The 19,782-nt window shown below is 39.5% G+C and overlaps 1 protein-coding gene across 1 annotated transcript; it reads right to left on the bottom strand.

Annotated features, from left to right (window-relative positions):
- Positions 1-9,126: 9,126 nt before the first annotated feature.
- Positions 9,127-10,128, bottom strand: LOC137859549 (olfactory receptor 10AC1-like). Its single transcript, XM_068689135.1, has one exon. It carries the CDS (start codon positions 10,126-10,128, stop codon positions 9,127-9,129), a length of 1,002 nt encoding a protein of 333 aa, XP_068545236.1.
- Between the last annotated feature and the right edge of the window lie 9,654 nt (positions 10,129-19,782).

The raw sequence follows: 19,782 nt of genomic DNA, 5'->3' as shown, positions 1-19,782 counted from the left end.
TCTTGTCTTCATGTAATGTTGGGACAGTAATAAGGCACTCCCAAGACGGAATTAAGATGTGCTTCTTTTGAAATGCAGTTCAGACAGAACTCTTCCATACGTCTCTTTTTTTTTTTTTTTTTTTCTGTGTTTGCTTTACCTCACATTTTAGAAAGAGCTATGAATTTCACCACTGTGCTATTAAATGTCCTACTAGATCATGAACAAAACTAAACCTAGAAACAATCTCCTGAGTTCCGGAGTTGGTATCGATTCCCAGACTAACAAAGTATCCCTACATCAGTCAGCCTGTAGTATTGGTATCTTGAATCTGTGCACCTTGTACGGTCTTTCAGTAAGATATGGTAGCATACATATATATAGGGCAACATACATATATATAGGACTCCCAGAGGCCCTGGTCACATTCTGCAACAAGCTTCACTTCAGTATAAAGGAAGAACTTGCTCTGGAGATGCTTTTGGTAGATGGAATCAGGCCCTTGTTCTTTGGCCTTGATTCATTTCTTTTATCCACTATCTCTACAGCTCTAAGAAAAATCCATGACAGCTCTGTAGAGCTCAGGAGACAGTTTTTATGTTTAATTCCCTATAGAGTGTTTGCGTCCCTTCTCTCTTATTCTCACCATCATGACCACAGTTTAATATTCTTGTGTTTTCTTTTTTGCCTTGGAAAACTTTCTGGCTCTACTCCATCAGCAATTATCTTAGAATATTTCAAACAGTTGACTTCAGACAGTCTGCAGAAGATAGATTCCTACCATCTAGTGGTTTCAATTATTAAATTAGTTTTGCACGTGGACTACTTTTCATCCAGAAACTCAGGCCTTTTAACAGATATTTTATGCTCCTACAAAGGAACACAAGTGACCCTTCTTGATCACAAAGTGATTCTAACTTAAGGACCCGGAGACTTGATTGCATGAGTAGTCAAGCTGGTTTTCTTTCTCCCTTGAGAAGAAAAACAAGGGCAAGGGAACAAATGAAGTTGTTAGAGGCAGTGTGTACATCTGGGTTTTGATTTTTATTGCTCATCCCAGTAGAAGCAGGGGATGCTCCCTCACTTTTCTTCCCATATCTAGAGATAAGCCCTATCAGAGATGTATAGGATTTTCCTGAACAAGGCCCTGAGCAACCTGGTACCACTTTGGTGTTAACCCTGCCGTGAGCAGATATTTGACCTAGAGACCTCCAGCAGTAACTTCCCCCTTTTTGTGCTTCTTTGATCACTATAAGATAAACAAACGTGTACATGCCACCAGGAATGTAGACAACTCCTTACCTTGGCTTCAATCAAAATGGGAAAGCAGCAGCATATTAATACTTCACCTTATAGAGAAAGCTAGGGGGAATGACTACACTGAGAATGGAATTTCAGTATCCCTGCATAAAACTCCACTTACTTGTTCATCAGCTACATACTCATAGGTGTTTCTCTATCTATTGATGCCGTAGCTGGAAACCTGATTTGGTACAGTCAAAGTATCTCCACTCGGCTGAACTGCAGCACTTCTGGCTTCTGTCTCTTGATAAGCCGCGACAGTACTGGGCTTTCAAAACCGGAGTAAGCTGAATTTCTGTACCACCTGAAAATGAGAAGGACCTTTCTTTTCACCAGGAAACACCTGGGAAAATTTGTCTGCTTTCAAATACTAATTCTGCTCCCTCTGGTGGTCGAATGGGTGTAGAGCCCTAGAGATCTTGTCCGCCTGAAGGTGGTGTGGCACGACCAGAGAGGAGTCCGTCTCACCCACCAGGACTACACTTAGTTCAAGGGTGATGCAGTTTTGTCTGGTGATGTCTGTGATTTTGTTGTGGTTTTTGTTTGGTTAGTTGGTTGGTTGTTTTTTCCAAGTTAACACTTTTAGTTCACAGTGAGGCCGTGAGAGACTGAAGGACCAGCTGCAAAAAGTAGTATAATAATAGTAATAAAAAAACAACTAAGCAAAACATCCCTCTGCTTTTGTTAAGCTGCTATGTTTTGGATACATAAGTGGAAAGCAATCCAAACCCGGACATAATATAGTATGATTCATGTTCTCAGTCATAAAATTACCCTAACAGGTACAATTCCAGGGCACAAGAGTTTGTTGCTTTCTAATAGATATTCTAGCATATTATATACTTACAAATTTAAAAAAGTACAGTTCTACATGAAACACTCCTCTTTGAGAACATCTGGTTTCTGAGCATATTCGAAGATATTTATGTTGGTGGTGTTGAGTTTTCACTTTTTTATTACTTCTATTACTGACCCCACAGGAATTAAAAAAAAAAAAAAAAAAAAAAGCCACAGCATATGTTTAAGTATAAGCATAAAACCTGACCCCAGAAAACTTTCACTTCTGTAGAGATCCTTGTGACTTCTTCAAGTAGGTTATAGAAATGAGGAAATGAGGATTATAATCTTTTTAGTAACTGAATCACAGCTGAAATTATGCAAGAATAGTCTCTGCACAACAAGTACATATCTTTCTATTATTTGTTGTTTGTAGATATTTTCTTGATGTTCTTTTCCACTCTCAGATTAATTATGCTTAAGTGAGAAAAAATACCTCACCGAGACTGGAAAAAATAATTACCATTCAAACCATGTAGTAAGCAGACATATCACTAGTCACTTTGGTAGTGTGTTTTTAAATTACTTTTGTACCCTGACATCTGAACATGTGAGCTAATCAAGTTTTTCATTTCTACTTTATTAATAGAAAATTTAAAGCCTTTTTTTCTCTTTCAGTTTTGCAGTTATCTTTATGGTCCTCTTCTTGACAAATTACAGTTGCCTCAACAATATCAATTCAATAAACTTGTCCTTCTTTCTTTCTGTTGTAGCATAATTGTGATGTTGCAATGCTACAGACCCCTGCTGTCCTTTGAATGAAACAGTTTCCATTGGTCACTGTGTTAACAACCTGTGTTGATCATGAGTGATTTCTTTGTTGACATCAAGAGAAGATACTTGAAACAGACCGGTTGCTCTCTTGCATGTGGAATGAGAGCATTTGATTGCAATAACATCTTCCCAATTCACTGTCAAATCTCTTCCCAGTTCAAATTCCCACTTGAATTTTGAAGCTTGAAATTCTAATTAAAGCAAAACACAGAAACCAAAATGAATGCTGAAAGCAACTCTAGATCAAAACCACAATAAAACATGACATAGGTTTGGGAAGTCCTGATTTTCAACAGTGACTAGGCTAGAGGCTGTTGAGCCATCTGGTCTTCCCTCAGCTTTATGTACCAATTTTAAAAACAGTTTTATATTTTTGAGCTTGTGCAGGTAAAGCCAACAGTACAGTTTAGGTGGGTACTGAGCTTCTTGTCCTCACTTTTTCCTGAATTTGTCTAAAAGATAACTGAGCATAACACGATATTTCTAAGCAAGAGCTTTGGGTTAGTGGTACAGTGCTGTAATCATAAATAGTGCCTGCAGTAAGCTTTTTGATCCATATGATTGTAGAAGTGAAACTGATCTGAAAAAAAAATAAAAAAAATGCTGGTATGGAGCTTCACCTCATTCCTCAACTTCACTTTGGTCTTCTGATTATGTCCTGTATTCCTAGTTGCTTCATGAGGTAGTCCACAAAAGGGAACTTAAGGCCTACACAATCACATAGATGGAAAATAAAAACCTTTTAGATTCTAAATATGTATCTCTCTCTCTCTATATATATATATATTCTTGCAGAGGAGGTCAGATTACTTATGCATTTTTATTACTTATTTGCCTGTTTATAGGAATGTAGACTTTATTTTTGATATAAGATTCTATCAGATTTCATATGCTGGGTAAATAATTTCATACAATAGAACAAAGCAATCTCAGGCAGGGTTCATCTGTTATTTTATAGGTCTATAAATACGTGCAAGAGATACTTCTGTAGCATTCTATATTTTGTCATAGTAAATTCAATATGACTATCACCCTTGGCACGCTGAATGATAAACATAATGAAAACATGGGTCATTTCTCAATACACAAAATCATCATTTTTGACAGCCCTTCACCTTCATGGCATTAGAGTCCATTTCTGGGTTTAATACTATCCACACATTCATTTACTTTGGCTGCAACTCTGTTGTTGCAAAGAGCTGTATTAATTTCACCTTGATATTTTCCTCCTGCTTCAGATCAAAGGACAAGGGAAGTTGTTTGGGTAACCATAGGATTATCTTCAGTTTGCTAAGCTTTTAAAGAATACAAATGAAGGGAGGCTGGTGGACTCACTTCCCATGTAAGCCAAGATGGATAAGCTGTGAAAACATGCCTTGTCCAGGGGAGGTGATTATGCTGAAAATTATTCCGTGTTCCTAGAATTGGATTTCCAGAAAAATTTCAACTTCCCTAGCCCATAACAGAAATACATTTCTATAGTAAACTTTTGATATTTAGACTTCTAGTAAAATAATTAAATATTTTTTTTAATCCAAATACATATAATATTTCTAGGAGACTGAATATTTAGAGGAACAATTTTTAAGAAATCAAATCTATCATAGAATCACACAATAATTAAGGTTGGAAAAGATCTTCAAGATCATCTGGTCCAACCATCACCCTACTATCACCTACTGTCACTCACTAAACCATGTCCCTAAGCACTACGTTCAACCTTTCATTAAACACCCCCAGGGATGGTGACTCCACCACCTCCCTGGGCAACTCATTCCAATGCCTAACCACTCTTTCTGAAAAGAAATTTCTCCTAATTTCCAACCTAAATCTCCCCTGGTGCAATTTGAGGCCATTCCCTCTTGTCTTATTGCTAGGTATCTGTGAGAAGAGGCTAATCCCCAGCTCCCCACAACTTCCTTTCAGGTAGCTGTAGAGAGCAATAAGGTCTTCCCTGAGCCTTCTCTTTTCCAGACTAAACAACTCCAGTTCCCTCAGCCACTCCTCACAGGACTTGTGTTCCAGACCCTTCACCACCTTCATAGCCCTTCTCTGGACACGCTCCAGGGCCTCGATGTCCTTCTTGTAGTGAGTGGCCCAAAACTGAACACAGTACTCAAGGTGCAGCCTCACCAGAGCTGAGTACAAGGGGATGATCACCTCCCTGGTCCACACTATTCCTGGTAAAAGCCAGGATGCTGTTGGCCTTCTTGGCCACCTGTGCACACTGTCAGCTCATGTTCAGGCGAGCATCAACCTACACCCCCAGGTCCTTTTCCTCTGCACAGCTTTCCAGCTACTCTGCCCCAACCCTGTAGCATTGCATGGGGTTGCTGTGGCCAAAGTGCAGGATCCAGCACTTAGCCATGTTGAACCTCACCCCATTGTCCTCTGCCCATCAACCCATCCTGTCCAGGTCCCTCTGCAGGGCCTTTCTATCCTCTGGCAGATCATCACTTCCCCCTAGCTTGGTGTCATCTGCAAACTTAAGTGCACTCAATTCCCTCATTCAGATCATCAATGAAGATATTAAAGAGGATGGGCCTCAGCCCCAACTCCTGGGGAACACCATCAGTGACCGGTCACCAGCTGGATTTCATTCAGTTTCCCATTACTCTCTGGGCCCAGCCATCCAGTTTTTAACCCAGTGAAGAATATACCTGTCCAAACCATGGGCTGCCAGCTTCTCCAGTAAAACACTGTGGGAGACCATGTTAAAGGCCTTGCTGAAGTCTAGGTAGAATATGTCAACAGCCTTTCCGTCATCCACCAGGTGGGTCACCCAATCATAGAAGGAGATGAAGTTGGTCAGGTAGGACTTGCTTTTCCTGAACCCATGTTCATTGGGCCTGATCCCCCGCCTGTCCCACATACGCTGCATGATTGCATTCAAGATGAATTCTGTTCCATCACCTTTCCTCGCACCAAGGTTAGGCTGACAGGCCTGTAGTACCCTTGGTCCTCCTTACTACCCTTCTTATAAATGTACGTCACATTAGCAAGTCTCTAGTCATCTGGGACCTCCCTGGATGTCTTACCTGTGTTGTCAGTAAAGCATGACAGTGAAAAAAGAACACAAAAACAAAAAACACACAAACATCTCTGAAGTACTTTCTTACATGTAAGTGAAAGTACCTCTTTTGTATGCACCATTAAAGGTACTGGGCCTCAAATACTTCAAGTGTTACTGAACATCTCTGCCATCACATCCAAACCCTTTTCAGTTTTGAACACATGGACAAAACTGATGCGATTTCACGAGCCTTAAAGGTTAGGAGCTTAAAGGCTGAGCTCTGGTGCTCAACTACTAATGAGATCTTTGTACTCATCCAATGCTTTGCTCATGGCAGCCTTGACAAAATTAACTGCAAGAATGAATACTGTTTTTATGGTCATGAAAACCATGAAGGGAAGCTTAGATAAATATGCATTTATCTAACTCTGCACTGCCTGATTGGATCCTGTTATTCCCTGTGAAGTTCTGAAAAGGATTTTAAAATCCTCATTTTCTTTCTGTACTCTGCTCTAGCTCAAGGTTTTTGTTGTCTTACTTCACTTGGGCACTCTCAAGCCCTCAGCATACAGTGTTTTGGGTCAACAGGACTGAAACAGATATTTGTAACATTGGTGGAGGGAGAGGGGTGTGGAAGGGACATCAGGTAGCTCCTGGCATCAGAAAAAACATTTAAAGAGAAAGTGATTCTGATGTCTCATATACATTCTTGCTGTTCTTACATCGTAAGCTTCCCTCCTACCACTCTCATTCATGAGTCCTTTCTACAGGTCCGTACAGGAAAGCCCAGCATTCAACACAGCTGAGCATTGAAGAGGGGTTGAGGGTGCTGTGAATCTGTGTGGGCATACTGGTGGAGGTAGGATGGGGCATAGTCTTGGGCTCTGAAATATCTCCTCATTCTATTCATCTGCAAGGACACTAGGTAAAGACATTGTCTTCACAGGAATTCTCTACCGTTTATTGTGGTTCTGACATATATCTCAAAATTACAGAGGTGAGAGTCTAGCATGGGTGCTGTTTCAGTCATGTTATCCCTCCTAAAGGCACCATCCATATCCTTACAGTAAGGATAGGTCTGCTGAAGTGCCCCTGATCAATAACTGTCCACAAGGAGTAATTCTAGCTTAAGACACAGTCCTGCTATCTTCGCATAACTAGAAGCAGACGACATTTATATCTCTGTTATTCCATCCCTACAACTGCCAGAAATATGTGAGGGCCTCTACCAATGTTCTTAACATTTTAACTGTAGTGTGTTTCATCTCTTTAGTTTTATTGCCAGGTACACAAGCATATCAATACCTCCTAAAAAGCAGGATAGAAACCTCTGCCATAGAATCTTACTAATCTCAGAAGGGACATCTGGAGGTCTCTAGTCCACCCCACTGCTTACAGCCAAATTAACTTCAAAGCTTGATTTGACATGACAGAATTTGAATTTAAGGCTTCAGTTTTGTCTCACGCTCATTACAATTATTTACTGTCTTTAAATCCTTTAATAGTGTTGTAGTAGGAGGATGGTTGGACCAGATGATCTGAAAGGTCTTTTCCAAACTTTATGATTCTATCATTTGATTCAAAGCACTTTTTTAATGTATTTATAAAGTACTTCTTTATTGAGTAATACTGTGCTTTTATTGAGATCCTCCCCTTCTCATTTTTGAAAGACCTAGAAGGTGATAAAATGTTCACTAATAATTTGATCATTTTAAATAATGCTGCTGAAACTTTGCTCACAGCAGTAACTAGGTATTCATTGACATGAGAGTCAACATTTTGTTAATATTTTAGCCTGACTAGACTGTCGAGTTAAAGACAGCTTTTAACTTGAGCTTTAAATTTCACATTTCTCTTTTGTTAGATAGCTCCAAGTTAATTTATTCCATTACAATGCAGGTTTTATGTTAGTCAAGTCCACTTATCATAATTTTTATGACCGTAGCTCAGAGAAAGGAAATATCATTCTGCTCCCTCAATTTGACAACAGGGAGGTTTAAGGTCAATTGGCTGCTGAATTACCTTTGGATTAGACAGAGAGAAAAAAGCAAGCCTTTTTTTTTTTTTCTCCTTAATAATCTTACAGTAAGAGGTGAGACCTGAATCATAGAGTCTGTTTGGTGCTTTAAAACATGATGCAAATTGAAGTATTAAATAAAATAATGAAGTTGATTTTTCACCCCTCTTCCTGTCCAAAACTGATTTTGTCCTTATTTGTCTGAATCACCCTGTCCTGTCTACATGTAGGAAATACACAAAATAACACTGCCGTGCACATTTCAGACTCTTATGTCTGCTGCAGTCCAGCATATGCTGGAACTCTCACTAGTTTTATTAAATAAATGACAATACTTGCAGCAATGGTATTATTAGACTTAATGCTGATAGATTTTAACATTAAAATCTAGGCATCCTTAGGCATCCTTAGTTATATGGTACAGCCTTTCCTGATAGAAGTCATATAATATCGGTATATGAGCCTTTGTGTTTCCATAGGAACAACACAAACCTAAAGTATCTTCCTGTAAAAGGAAAGATCTTTCCTGTTAAATGGGCATAGGAAAGTCATACTCATCAAATCCATGGCACTTTCATTTTCATTATCTAAAATAATTCAAAGTAAGATGAGTTTACACTGATGATCTTTCCTTCATGTGATGGAACGTTAGAAGTGCAGTCTTTCAATAAATTTGGAGAAACCATAGTTTAATTTCTATTTCATTCAAAGCAGTGGCTTTCTTTTTGTAACCTTCTAATAATGGGCTTCATGTTTTTTTGTTTTGTTTTGTGTTTTTTGTTTGGTTTTGTTTTTGTTTTTTGTGTGTGCTGGAAGACTTACCAGTGTAAAAGTATTTATTGACTTTCCAGTTTCTACTTTCATCTTGAAAGATAAATAATGAAAAGAATACAGCAGCTGTAAATAATTTTGTGTTGATGTTTTGAGTGCGCTGATATGACTGTAAATGTGTGCATGGGCACATATGTGATCACAAAAGTCAGACCAAAACCTGATGAAAGTTCTTCTTCCTTATAAATTGGTAGAATTTCCCTGTAGGTAGGTAGAGACTTTTTTTTAGAAGCAGAGAAGTCATTTTGTCATAAATGTATCAATGCACGTTGAATTCTGCCTGGATATTTGTTGTAGTGACGTCTATAGAGAATCTGGTCCTAACCTGGTTATGGGGCTGTGTTTCCAACAAGCATGTTTATTCTAATAAAATTTACCACACACCTGTCACAGGCCTGATAGTATCCAAGTTCATCTGAGCTCCTCTCTTCCTCCTAAACATTTTCTTCAGAGCCCCTCTGATTTCCTTGTTCCTCAGGCTATAAATAAGGGGATATAGCAATGGAGTAATGTTGGTGTAGACCAGAGAAACCATCTTGTCTTGAGCTGGTGAGTAACTGGATTTAGGACGAATGTATATGAAGGTGGCACATCCATAGTGCAGCAAGGTGATGGCCAAGTGAGAAAAGCAGGTGGAAAAGGCCTTACTCCTTCCCAGGGAGGAGGTGACATGTAGCAAAGCAGCAGCAATACAAACATAAGAAGTCAGGATTAGGAGAAAGGGGAGCAGCAGGAGAAGCACACAGGCAGCAAGCAGAGGCAGCTCAGGGGTGTAACTCTGAGTGCAGGCCAGGTGCAGCACAGCAGGGACATCACAGAAGAAGTGGTTGATTTGATGTGACTGACAGAAAGGTAAGCGGAAAACAGCCACTGTCAACCCTAGGGCAACAGCAAAGCTTCCCAGGCAACATGCCACAGCCAGCCTGAAGCAGAGCCCCTCATTCATCACTGCTATGTAATGAAGTGGCTGGCAGATGGCAACGTAGCGGTCATACGACATGGCTACCAGGAGGAAGCATTCAGCCCCACCAAGTGCCACAAAAAAGTGCATCTGTGCAGCACAGCCAATGAAAGAAATGGTGCTGCCATCCACTACTATCAGGCTGAGGAGTGCCTTCGGGACAATGACTAAGGTATAGCAGAGTTCAATGACAGAGAGCTGACAGAGGAAGAAAAGCATGGGAGGGCGGGAAGGTTCCATGACCACTGCTACGAAGATCATCACATTCCCTGCCAGTGTGACCAAATGGACAATTAAAAAGATAAGGAAGAGGAAGACCCGCAGACAGAACAGCTCAGAGAAGCCAAGCAGGAGGAACTCCATGGTTGCATCAGTGCTCTCATTGTCCCTCTCCATGCAGCCTTCACATGGCATCTACAGAGAGAGAAACAGAAGGGAGATAGTTGAATTTGACCTGATGCCTGGCAATCAACTCCATGAAGGAAAAAATGTTGCAATAGTGTAGAACCAGTATAGTAAAGCTCATTGTGAGACTTTGTGTGGAGTAAAGTGATCTTGTTTTAAAACAAAACTCATTTAATTTGGTCATATTCACACACTTTCACACCCTTATTCTAACAACCACCAAGGTACTTGTGCCCAAATAGTTTGGTCAGGATTCTTTGCCATGAAACTGATGGTAAAGAATATCATCTGTTAGGTCTTCATCACTTCTTCCAAATTGTTCTTAGGTTTATGACTGTGACCTTGATGGCCTACTAATCTAGCTGCTATCAATATCTAGGTGCCCTTCTTTCAGACATTCTTCTGCTGCTCCTTCAGGAGCTTCCACTCCCAGGCAGACCCATTTGTCCTCTGCTCACACCAATATTGCAGTTCTCTACATCTGTGCTAGGAATATAAAAGGACAAGCAGACAGTGGGCTGGAGCTTCTGCTCTACAATCTGACTCCAACTAAAGGAGATTTCAGGTGTTCACTGACTGACTCCTGACTTCCCCACGGTGGATTTGTCTCAAAGTTCCTAGTGAAATGGAGTTTCAGATAGAAGAGGTCAATGACTAAACACGAGGATTACAAAATCTGAGATGATATTTTGTCTATTTATATCTTTTTGCCTGTCTTAGGCTTGTGGCATCAGAGTAACATAAACACACTTCCAAACAAAAACCCAAAGATGTCCATGGCAACATACTTTGTATAACAATTTATTTATTTATTTTAATACAAAGCTAATATCCTGGACTTGGAGGGAATGCTTGTCACAAGAAGAATAGAAAGTTTCTAGAAATATGGAGTGTAGCAAACCTCCTGATGTTGAAAAAATCTATTAAATATAAGGACATAGAGACCAATATAGTAATAAATTACATATAATGGTCACGGGTGAGTAGTGTTCACTGCTCATGTGCACAGCATGTAAAGCAATATTTATTACAAGGAATAATTCTGATTCTTTCTACACTTTACTGTAAATCACAAATAAGACCAGATTCCTTGAAGACTTCTCACATCAAAAATCAATCAATATTTAAATATGAAAGAAGTTAGAAATTACATGAAATGTTCCAATGCCATTAAGAGCAAATAGAAAAAAATTGAAGTTGATGAAAAAAAATGCTAGTTGGAGAGAGGGATTTTCCTGAAAAGAAGACATCTCCAGAAAGAAATTATCAATAAAGTTAAGGAAGTGAATCTGATAAGCCTACACACCTTTGCACAATTCAAAACATCTGGGAACTCAGGCAAATAATGAAAACATCTACAGTTATATAACCTAGGGTGCAAAGCTAGGAATAAAATCTCTGCTCTGGAGCATAAAACATATGCACAATAGCTATTCTAAACAGCCTGCCTATAAAGCTTTCATGACACTGAATGTAAGTAGGAGCTCTTGACAGAGAACAAGAGATCTGACTCAATCACTGCAGACCAGCTGGGGCCCCCTGCACTCCAGGTGCTAAGACTTAAATAGTATTCTACTAAACACAAAACAAAGGAGTGGAGAGAAAATGTGTTTCCCTTATTTTCATTTGGAGCTGATCACTTCAGCGACAACATACCTTCTCAGGGTTAGAAGATAAGAAAATATAGACTTCTTCTTCTTGATGATGTGCCCTGTTCTGTCTGGGCTGACTGGGTTTCTCACCCAGTCTGGAGTCCCTTTTGTTGTGAGTGTTCCCTAGAGCCAATGTTTTCTTTCAGCATTTAATAATCATAATCTCTTCTCTTCCACAAGATGGACTTCCTTATATATTTTATAACACAGAGGTCTTTTCTCTTCACCACTGTCTCTGCCCTCCTACATGAATGACAGGCAGTTCTATTCCTCCCAAGGAAAGGGGGGTTGCAGTTTTTCTGTAAACCAATCAACAAGATGTAGGTGAACCTTTAGAGGAAAGCGTCCTCGCTGAGGGTTGTTGCTGCTTCCACCAAAGCAGCTGAAAACAACCGATTATTTACTGGGCTGATTTGTACCTCAAATAGAAACAATTTACCTAACAGAATCCACTGCTGCTCTTTAAAATCAAGAGAATGTTTAAACCAAACTCACACTTAAAAGCAAAGTAAAACAAATACAAAAGCTTCAAAACAGCCTCTGGAACTATGTGTGGGATTTTCACCAGTTCATACAATCCATTATTTCGTACTGAGTCAGATGAAATCACTGTTCAGCAATGACTGAGATTATTCAGATTGGGTTTATATTTATTGCCATTGCTACAGTAATTCCTGGTCATTTGCAATGAAATCATAAAAGAAATCTGTAGGCTCATGTAAGAAAAGAGAGACAATGTCAACATTTTTGACCGGCAAAATGGAACGGATCTCCATTAACATAGCTTGGCATATATAGCATATAATTATGGTACATTAAGATTTTTCTGGAGACATGATTTAGAGAAAATCTACAATGAAAAAACATTCTTCTGTAGTATTTTATGGATATGGCATGGTCAGTTTGAGACAAAACTGAGACAGTATAATCTATGGACTGACTATTGGGAGCTTTGTAGAGAAAGACCTTCCAGTAGAGAGCAAGATGAACATGACTGAGGAAGACAGCATGAAGACTAGCCACATACTGGGCTGCAGTAACAAGACAATGACCAGGAGGTGAAGTGAAGTGATTATTCCCCTTTGTCTGGCACATATGAGATCACATCTTGAACAGTGTCCACTGTTGCAGTCCTCCATACAAGAGATATTACAACAAAATCAAGAGGAGCACATGATGTCCAAGGAGATGCTGCAGAAGTTAGGTTTGTTCAGCTTGGTGAACAGGAGGCTGTCCTGGTTTTGGCTAGGGTAGAGTTAATTTTCCTCCTCGTAGCTGGTATTGGATTGAGGATGATTATAATGTTGATAACAAACGGATGTTTTTATTGTTGCAGAAACACTAAGCCAAGGACTTTTCAGCTTCTCACACCACCCTGACAGTGAGGAGGCTGGGGGTGCACAAGGAGCTGGGAGGGGACAGAACCAGGGGGTTGCAAAGGGCTGTGTAGTGCTTAGCTGCCTGAGGAGTTAAACCGCAACAGAGGCCAAAGGGGGATCTAAATGATGACTTCAGCTAGTCGTTGTAGGACTAAATGGAAAACAGAGCCAGAACCCGCTCAGAAGGACATGGTGAAATAGTTGAACACTGGAACAGATGCCCCAAGAAATGGATATCTAACATTTGGATAACGTTCACAAATCACCTGGACAAGGCTGTGAGCAACCTGATATAGCTCTGGAGCTCGTTCTGCTGGAAGCAGGGGGTTAGTCTAGAGACCTCCAGAGGTCCCTTTCCACCTAAATCTTTCTTTGAGTCTATGACTTTTTTCCACCTTCATCAGACTTCCAGTATGGACAGGATCAGAAAGAACTGTGTGTACCTGGGGAGCTTTACTGTCACAAGTTGAAATACTTGTGGAGTTCCTCAAAAGCAAGTAACTGGAATTCTGTAGTGTCACAATTTTGAAATAGGACAGAACTTAAATTCCATATTTGTATTTCATCATTTTTTACTCTTTTTAAAACTTGTCATTTAACTTGTGAAACTAAAGCCCGACAGTGGAATCTATCCTCCCGTGTCTCTCATTTTGTTTCCTTTACTTTCAATTTTTAAACATTTTTTTTATTATTATTTCAAATTCTTCCCCTACACTTCTTCTGTTTAAATGTTGTAAACAATTTAGGGCACAGAATGTCCTTAAAGCATTTACAAAACTGAATTTCAAATCTGGATGGAAATTCTAGATACTATTGTATAATATCCAATAAAGCCACAACCCTGGAAACGCTGTCTGTTGCGTGCCAGTCTTTGATGCTGTAACTGGAGTAAATGCCAGGAGCTGGTTATTTTATAATTCTACTTGGCAAATAAGTGGAAGTAAATCTTTACAGTATAGCATCTGTTTTAGTCAAATGCTTTGCTCCCTCTACCAAGTTCTGTGAAAATTCCAGAACATCAGCTGATTAGCTTATGTATAGTTTCATTTTGTGTTATAAAATAAAATTCAGTGTTTTGCATGTTATTTCTTTCATTATATTTATGCTTTTCTCTAACTGAAACTGCAGGAGAAATTCTGCTACCTCAGTAACAATGTAAAAATAATTACAAGGAACTATTTTGAAAAATTGTTTCCATCTTTCTCATATTCATTTTGCACTTTTCTGCTGATAGACTAGAAGAGAAACTAGGTGAGTAAGCACATACCCAGGAACCAATACCACATAGTCAGCGGTAATATGCACTATTTTTTTAATACAGTGTTTGGCCTTACACTAAAATATGTAAGGCAAATTATTGTTTCAGTTTGTGTGTGTGCAGATAAGCTGTCAGTTATTAACATGCAACTTACCCCTCCCTGCAATGTTTCGACAAACACCTACACATTACCTCTAAAGCATGGTTCACTGACTGAACAGGGGAGCATTACCTGGAATTAGGTACGTATCCAAGTGCCAGAATGCACTGCAATAAGACAAACAGCTTGCAGGAGAAGAAGAGAATATGCATGACAGAGTGGCTCCATACTTCCTCCTCTAGCCCACATCTTTCAGGTTCCCAGCATTTTCATTGCATTGGCTTTGCCAAATTCATAATAGATTAATAAAACCTGAACGTTTGCATGCCTTGAGTCTGGAGCACGTTAAAGTTATGCACCTTCTTACTGCAGAGTTTGGCCCCATTCTCCTCCCCCTCATTCTCTGTAGCAATATTTGTGATTTTTTTTCAGTATAGCTTCAAGGCTTTGGGACTGGCCTGCCTTAGCCCAAATTTGTATAAAGAGTTTCTTGGAATCCAGGTATGGTTAATGAATCACATAATATCTGTTTCTATCAACAATTGCAACATACTTCAGAGGATGTTCCTGTCCATCTTCAGAAAAACAAGCAACACTGGGCTTGCCTACCCACTTCTATGAATCATCAGCCTGCTCTGAGAAGGACAAGAAAAATGATAAAGTTGCCAGGTGAGCATTACTTGTGTTCACAAGTAGAAGCTTGTGTTACTCAGAAAAATTATGGTGACTTATCTGACTAGATAAATTAAGGCAGTTTTAAGGTGAGTTTCTTGAATTGGTTTTGGTGAACAATGAAATGTAAGATTCACTTTAATGGTAATCTGATGTTCGTAATGTGAAAATAAATATTAGTATAATTTGAGAAAGTGCATTTGTGACCGAGTAAGGCTGATTATGATCAGGGTGTAGCTGAGCCAGGTTCTGGAAACTGCAGCTCTTGAAAGAAATTTTTTAACATGTAGTGGATCCCCATTCTATAATCAAGGGAAGTCAATAAAAGTCACAGAGGCAAGGCATTTAAACAACTGCACATAGACTTTAGGACAAACAGTGTTTCTTCATTTCTGTAATACACAGAGCTTTCCTGGAACTGGGAACTGAAAAGTAGGATGACTGATAGTAATTTGCCTTTATGAAAAAAAGCATCACCTTGCTCCCATTGATTTTCTATTGTTTGGCTTGGTAAACACTACCAGGGAACTCACTCTGGAAAAAATATTAAGCCACAAACCAACTGATAAAAATAATAAAAATAAATACATAAATAAGGGTAGGCAGCCTGGTGGCTGACTTCTCTTGGTTTGTTAAAGGTGGGGTGTCTTTTTCACTTCTTTGTACTTACTCATACTCTAACCCAGCCAAGGGCACTGTCCTGCATCTCTGGTAAGAAAATGATTGCATATATCATTTAATATTATCATCAGCATGCAAGCTTTTCCTAGTCAGAAAAACATGAAGTCACTGAAAGAAAACTGATCTAGAACTGGAGAAAGAAAGGGCAAATCTAAAACAGAAAATAAAGAAAGAGAGGATAAAAAGTTTTAAACAGAAAATGACAAGTGAAAATGTTTGAAAAAGGCAGGCAATCTGAAAATTAACCTACAGGCTTTGGAAAATATTAACTTAAACAACTTAAACTCCTGCAGTTAATATAAGAAAGAAGGTGAAGGAACTAAGGAAGGCTGACATACAGAAGACCTATCTAAGTGTGTTTTTTGTTTGTTTGGGGTGTGTGTGTGTGTTTTTGGTCTGATTGAGAACTATCTTCATGATTATTCTGGAATTTCATTTTTCCTAGTCATCTGATTGTTTTTGTGAAGGATTCTATACAAATAACCTCAGATTTTCACAGCACTTCAGAGGATGCCATAGCACTTAATTAATTCTGAAAAACTTAACCTGCCTGTTAGCTGTCCTATTCAACTTTTCCTCTAATGATGTGACAGCTACCCACATAAGGTCTCACTGTGATCACTCTACCTCACCTACAAAGTCAACCAAGTCCTTGACAAGATGATTCCATGAGACTAAGATGACTCAACAACACTAAAAAGGGACATGGCTTCATGTTGCTGTAGGGCAAGAGAATAAGTACAAAACAGTTGCATACAAATACAGACAAAACTGGAAAAAAATGCCAGAAATAATGGGCTGGGAAACAGGAAAGAGAGATGGACCACTCTGAGAACAAAAAGTGTGAAAGCACATCTCAAATATTTGAAAGGAGTACATGCATAAAAACATAATGTTAAAGAGGGATGCAGTGACTTTCACTTCAACTCTGGAAGTGAAGCCCTTCCCCATTGTTCAAAAAGACTTGTTGACCTTTTAGAGAAGATATCTTGAGAGTACAACTCTTAATGTTATTGAAAGTTAGTTTCAGGTTCATTTGGGCAACTTTGTGGGAGTCTCTATGGATTTAATTGAAAGTTTGTTGTTTTTATTGTTTTAACAGTCAGCTGATAACCTGCAGCCTGAGGGGCTCATCTGGAAAGGAAAAGAGTATCTACATCTCCCACAGTCTTTGGAGAAGCTCAGCAGTGCTCAGCTGCTCTTGGGATTTGAATAACAGCTCACTGGGGCTGAAACTCAATGATGTTTACATCTAAAAATTGTATTTATTGCCTCTTTTTGTTCCCTGTGCAATGGTAAATGATGCCTTGTTCCACCTGTGCTCTTCCTTAGGGTGGTGGTGGCTGAGACACTCCATCTGGGGACATCATTTATTTTTACTTAATTTGATCTGATGCAACTGCAGCTCCTGGGAGGGATGGAAGAAAAGCTCATTCTTTTCTGAAGTTTTCCGTAGGTGGCGCCATCTCAAGCTGATGCTGTACACACTCCATCCCCAGCGTACCCATGCTACTCCCATTTCTCCCTCCTCCAGTCTCTTTTTTGTCCACCTAGGTGACTGTTTTACACCTATGTCTCTTAGGACCTCAGGGCTCATTCTGCAGGTAGTAAGGCATATAACTGTTAGACCAACATGTTTTTCCAGAGCAGCTTATTGCAGAAAGTAAGCCCTGCTAACCAGTATTTTAAACTTAATGCAAAAACTCCAGTAGAACTGGAGTTCGTCTAGACAGAGTAGTTGGTAAATAGTCAATATATGTGCAGTCAGAGAAAGACAGTGGGCCACAGAATCCATTCTAGCACTGAACCTTGGAGGTTGTTTCAAGCTGTGTTTCAAGCACATTTGCTGGAGAAGGTGGAAGGAAAGAACATCTGTTACTAATGGTGGACAAAACCTACATCTTAGAAACCATATATTGCTCAATCAAAGAACCATGTAGTTCTTGACTTCAGCATTCTTTACCAACATTTCTGCTTGTTCTTTCACATAAAGAATGCACTATCTACTTCTATTATTGTTTCTTGTGTTTACAACATCTCTCTATTCTTACCTACCAAAAGTGCAAAAACTAAATGTCTTGGTGAGAATTCAGTAAATAGTCAGTTTGCTGAAAAATGATGGTTGACGGTCAAATGACAGGTTTTTTTTTGCATGAGAATCTGTTAGAGATAGGAGATTTAAACCTCAGAATACAGGGAACTTTGTCTAGAGATGTGACTGTATTTAATTTTTTCACTTTACTTCATGGGTGACCACAGCCCTGATCTGAAAGGAGAGAAAACATGGTACCACAAAATCATGAGATATGTGGAGGACAAAGGCTACAGTAGCCCCGTATTTCTTGTGCTGAGTAGGTAACGAAGACCAGTTTCACTGCTCATTTCCATTCAGTTTTGCTATTGGATCTCCCCCAGCACAAATAATTGGTAAGTGAGATGATACTGAACCTTCACTGTAAACACAGGACAAAAAAGATCAAGCCCTTGTCACCTTCTGGAGGGCTCTGTGACAATAACAGATGACTTGTGTTTGGCTAGACTCTCTGGAACCTCGTGTGGCACCTTGCATTACAGCACTGACAAACACTCAGGCTGACAAAGTCACTGATCCCATCCTGGCAGGGGACCTGTGGGCACACTTACATTTAACAAGAGACCATGTTCATATTTACATACTTGCTAACCAGAACAGCAGAACTAGGCCTGGGATGGGCAACCTAAAATGTGCTACTATTGGCACCCCTAATATTTTCTAGACCTTATTTTCATGGATCTATTTGGTGCAAAGACTTGTATTTTGAAATAAGCAGCTACCTGAGAAACATATCTATGGCTTCATATTCAAACACTAAGAAGAACTTTTTACATATTCATCTTTAGTAGCTTTTGTTTATTAGCAAAACCTAATTTACCATAATTATGGAACATAGCCCAAAGATCTTGTAAGCAACAAACAAAGCAAAGTACTCAGATATTCTTTCAGACTGATGAATAAGAAATGAAATGAATCATGTAGATGTGATACTGAAACACTCTCCATCTCTACAGAGCTCTTGACAAAATCACAGAAACCAAAGAATCCATAACAGAAGATCCAGCCTCCTACTCAGAGCTGGAGAATCATTAATACCACATCACATCACCATGGTCTTGCCTAACTGAGTCTTCAAAATCTCCAAGGCTGGAGATTCCTTCACCACTTTGGATACCAATTCAAATGCTACAGTGTCCCTTGGTGAAAAAAGTTTTCCCTGAAGTCCAACCAGAACCTCCCAAGCTGTGATTTACAATCTGTTACTGTTGATTTAATGGAGCTGGCATAAACTTCTGCTATTCAGAACTTGCAGGGGGATAGGGGAAAAAGAGGGAAGAGGGTAGTTGGACTGGAAGGAGCAAAAGCAAGATCAGTACATTAAGAAAAGTTGGAAAACATCCTGGTAGGACAACATAAAGGGAGAGTAACATTTTATTTTTTTTATTAAGTCACAAGGTGAAAGCACTGAAGGAGCAGAGGCAGAGAAGTCTAGATCTTCTTTACAGAAAGCATCATGTAAATGCAGTACCTTCCTTTGAACTGCTGTGACCCTTAGCCATTAGTCTTTCTGTGCTGAACAACTGCACTTGAACTAGTACTGAAATGATGTTCTCATGCCTAAAGCCTACTTTCTACAGGTGTCTACAGGGCTGTTTCTTACTCCTCTCTCTCCCAGCTGCTGTTGTGCGGCAAGTTTTTCCCTTTCTTAAATTTGCTGTCACAGAAATGCAACCAATATCACACAATGGCTCAGCTTCAGCAAGCAGCAGGTCCCTTTGGAGCCAGCTGAAAATGGCCCTTATCTGACATGAGGCAGCTCCTGGACTCCTCACAGAGGCCAGTCCTGCAGCTTTCCCCCCAGCTGTGCCACATAAACCCAATACAAT

Source organism: Anas acuta, chromosome 1 (genome assembly GCF_963932015.1).
Source record: "Anas acuta chromosome 1, bAnaAcu1.1, whole genome shotgun sequence".
Lineage (NCBI taxonomy): Eukaryota > Metazoa > Chordata > Aves > Anseriformes > Anatidae > Anas > Anas acuta.
Note: the sequence above shows the minus strand (reverse complement) of the source record. Positions and strands in the feature narration are given on the sequence as shown.